Here is a 2,447-nt window from a genome sequence, read left to right on the forward strand (position 1 = left end):
GGCCCTCCAGGACCGAGTTTGGACAGCCCTGTTCTAAATGAATAAAAAATATTAATGTTAATTATATATTGATCATTAAAGTTAGTTCATAGTTCATTAATGTTAACTGAAGCAACTTTAAAATTAAAAAAATATAATAGTAAATGTCAAAATTAACACTCTAACAAGGAACAATACTTCTATAGCTTTTATCAACCTTAGTTAATGTTACAAATGGAGTCTTATTGTAAAGTGTTACTATTTCATTTCAAAAGTCATGCTTAAAGATGGCAATCTTTAAATATCTACACAAAGGACATAGCATTGAAGGATTTGTTGAGGAGTGAGGAGAACTAAAATAGCCTATAGGCTAGCTGCTGTGTTTATAGTTTGTACATTAGGGCTTATAACATTCTGCTTTATTTACCGCTATCATTTCTGAATGTAATTGCAGTTTGTGCTTGAAAGTGAAAGTAACTCAAAAGTAACTCAAATGTAGTGTAACGCATTACAATTCAGAGACAGTAATATTGTAATGAAACTAATTACTTTCAAAAAACAGTAATAAGTAATATACAATGTATTAAATTTTGGAAGTAACTTGCCCAACACTGCGTAGTAATGATGAAAACATGCAGTATAGTATACTGTATACACACCATTTCGTTGTTCGTTTTAAATCCGCATCTGAATTGTCCCGCTCTGTGCAGCACACAGTGTCATGTGTCAAAACAAACAGCACGTTGTGTTTTCCGCCTCTAGAGGCTGTTCTTGTACTGTCTAATGACAGTGGACCTTCTCAGTCGCTCCAGCAACGGACGAAACCCAGAAAAACAATCGGCATGGATTTCTGCCAATAGCCGATAGATCCGGCAATCAACTATCGGTGCCGATTAATCGGCAAAACCGATCAATCGGTCGACATACAGTGTGTATACACTCACCGATGAGCTGTTGGTGTTTGTGAGAGGAAAATAAATCTGTTGTGATGAGTTAACCAGCAAGGGCCATGTGAGCTGCGCTAAGATTTTGGCCTGCACATTCTTCTGCAGATCGGTGTTCACTTCGAAGAAAGCTTCAACCCTAAACAAACAAGAGAATCACATCAAAGATACAATACATTTACTGTATGGTAATCTAAATCTGGTTTAAAGCAAGATGTATCAGACTCACTCAAGGCCTGAATGCTCTTTGAGCTCTCGCCATCTTTTCAGGAGCCGCTGATGTAGATCTACATCAGCGTCCCATATGTCCTCCTGCATAACCAAACCATGGGGCCTGGACTCCGCTGCAAGGGAAAAAAAACACACAAGCAGAAAATTCAATGAAAACGCATACAAAAACAACAAGTAATTTAGGGAAAAAAAGACTTTGAGATACAGAAAGCATACATTTCAATACAAACGGTAATCCCACATAACAGTGATCACCACACTGCAAGCTGGCATCAAAATAAATGTTTGCTATCTGGAAAAGGAGTAAAAAAAACAAAAGTTAATTTTTAGGATATAAAACATCTGATTCATCCAAAATTCTTCAACATTGTACTATTGTAGTTATAGCACAAAATAAACTGAGCAAACTGTGGGCAGGTGCATTTAAGTGATGGATGATTTAGTATAGCATTATAGTGTTTTAATTGGGACAGGCACCTTGGACTTTCGTCTGGGTTCCAACTCCACTTTGTTATTGCGAAGTCGTTTGAAGTAAAAGCGGACGTCCTCTGTGAGAGAGCGAATTTGCTGAAGCCTTACTTTCTGTGAGAATGAACTCTGGATGCTGAATCCTTGGTGAACAACTTTTCCCTACATAAAAAAAAAATGTAAAAATAAATAAATAAATAAAACAGCTGATGAAAATCATTCTGAAATGGTCCTAAACCTAATGAATGGTCTGTTGTTGTTTTAAAATAACAGTGGTTTGCAAAACAGGTCATGTTAGCACATGGCACTGGCCACAGGGAGTGGTGTTCAAACAGTGCCTGGGGTAAAAGCAGGGATGAATCACTCATGCTCACATTACATCTACAATACATCTGCATTACCGAGATTGTACTTTGAAATCTCAATGAGCAGGTAGTTTTGCACCATTATTTAAAAAAAAGAAACTACAGACAAAATGATATGACATATGGTTTTGAAAAGGACACTGAGGATTTAAAAGAAAGAAAGAAAAAGAAAGAAAGAGACGATTTTTGTTTTTGCAAACTTACCGGGAATGAAGGGGGAAGAATTATTTGTTTGGGTGAACAGCTTAATGTTCCTACCGCTATGAGAGCCTTTACAGGGATGGTTAATATCTGAAATAGACACAGATAAACTGAAGGTTTGGAAAGCATTGTTTGATTGTTGCCACAGTGTTATTTATATTCATATATTATTTATATATCATATATATATGCGTGTATGTGTGTGTACAAAAAAATTATATATATATATATATATATATATATATATATATATATATAC

The 2,447-nt window shown here is 35.7% G+C and overlaps 1 protein-coding gene across 2 annotated transcripts in view; it reads right to left on the bottom strand.

Moving 5' to 3' along the window:
* Positions 1-2,447, bottom strand: part of LOC107692350 (transmembrane protein 131-like) — a 49,429-nt gene that overhangs the window by 16,705 nt on the left and 30,277 nt on the right. For both annotated transcript variants that reach the window (XM_016491341.1, XM_016491340.1), the window contains 5 exons: positions 2,192-2,278; positions 1,632-1,784; positions 1,371-1,446; positions 1,153-1,267; positions 924-1,062 (listed from right to left, as the gene is read on the bottom strand). In XM_016491341.1, the coding sequence (XP_016346827.1) occupies positions 924-1,062; positions 1,153-1,267; positions 1,371-1,446; positions 1,632-1,784; positions 2,192-2,278 (570 nt within the window). The remainder of the gene's footprint in view (positions 1-923; positions 1,063-1,152; positions 1,268-1,370; positions 1,447-1,631; positions 1,785-2,191; positions 2,279-2,447) is intronic.

The sequence above is a fragment of the Sinocyclocheilus anshuiensis genome, unplaced genomic scaffold (assembly GCF_001515605.1).
Source record: "Sinocyclocheilus anshuiensis isolate Anshui unplaced genomic scaffold, SAMN03320099.WGS_v1.1 scaffold70, whole genome shotgun sequence".
Classification (NCBI taxonomy): Eukaryota; Metazoa; Chordata; class Actinopteri; order Cypriniformes; family Cyprinidae; genus Sinocyclocheilus; species Sinocyclocheilus anshuiensis.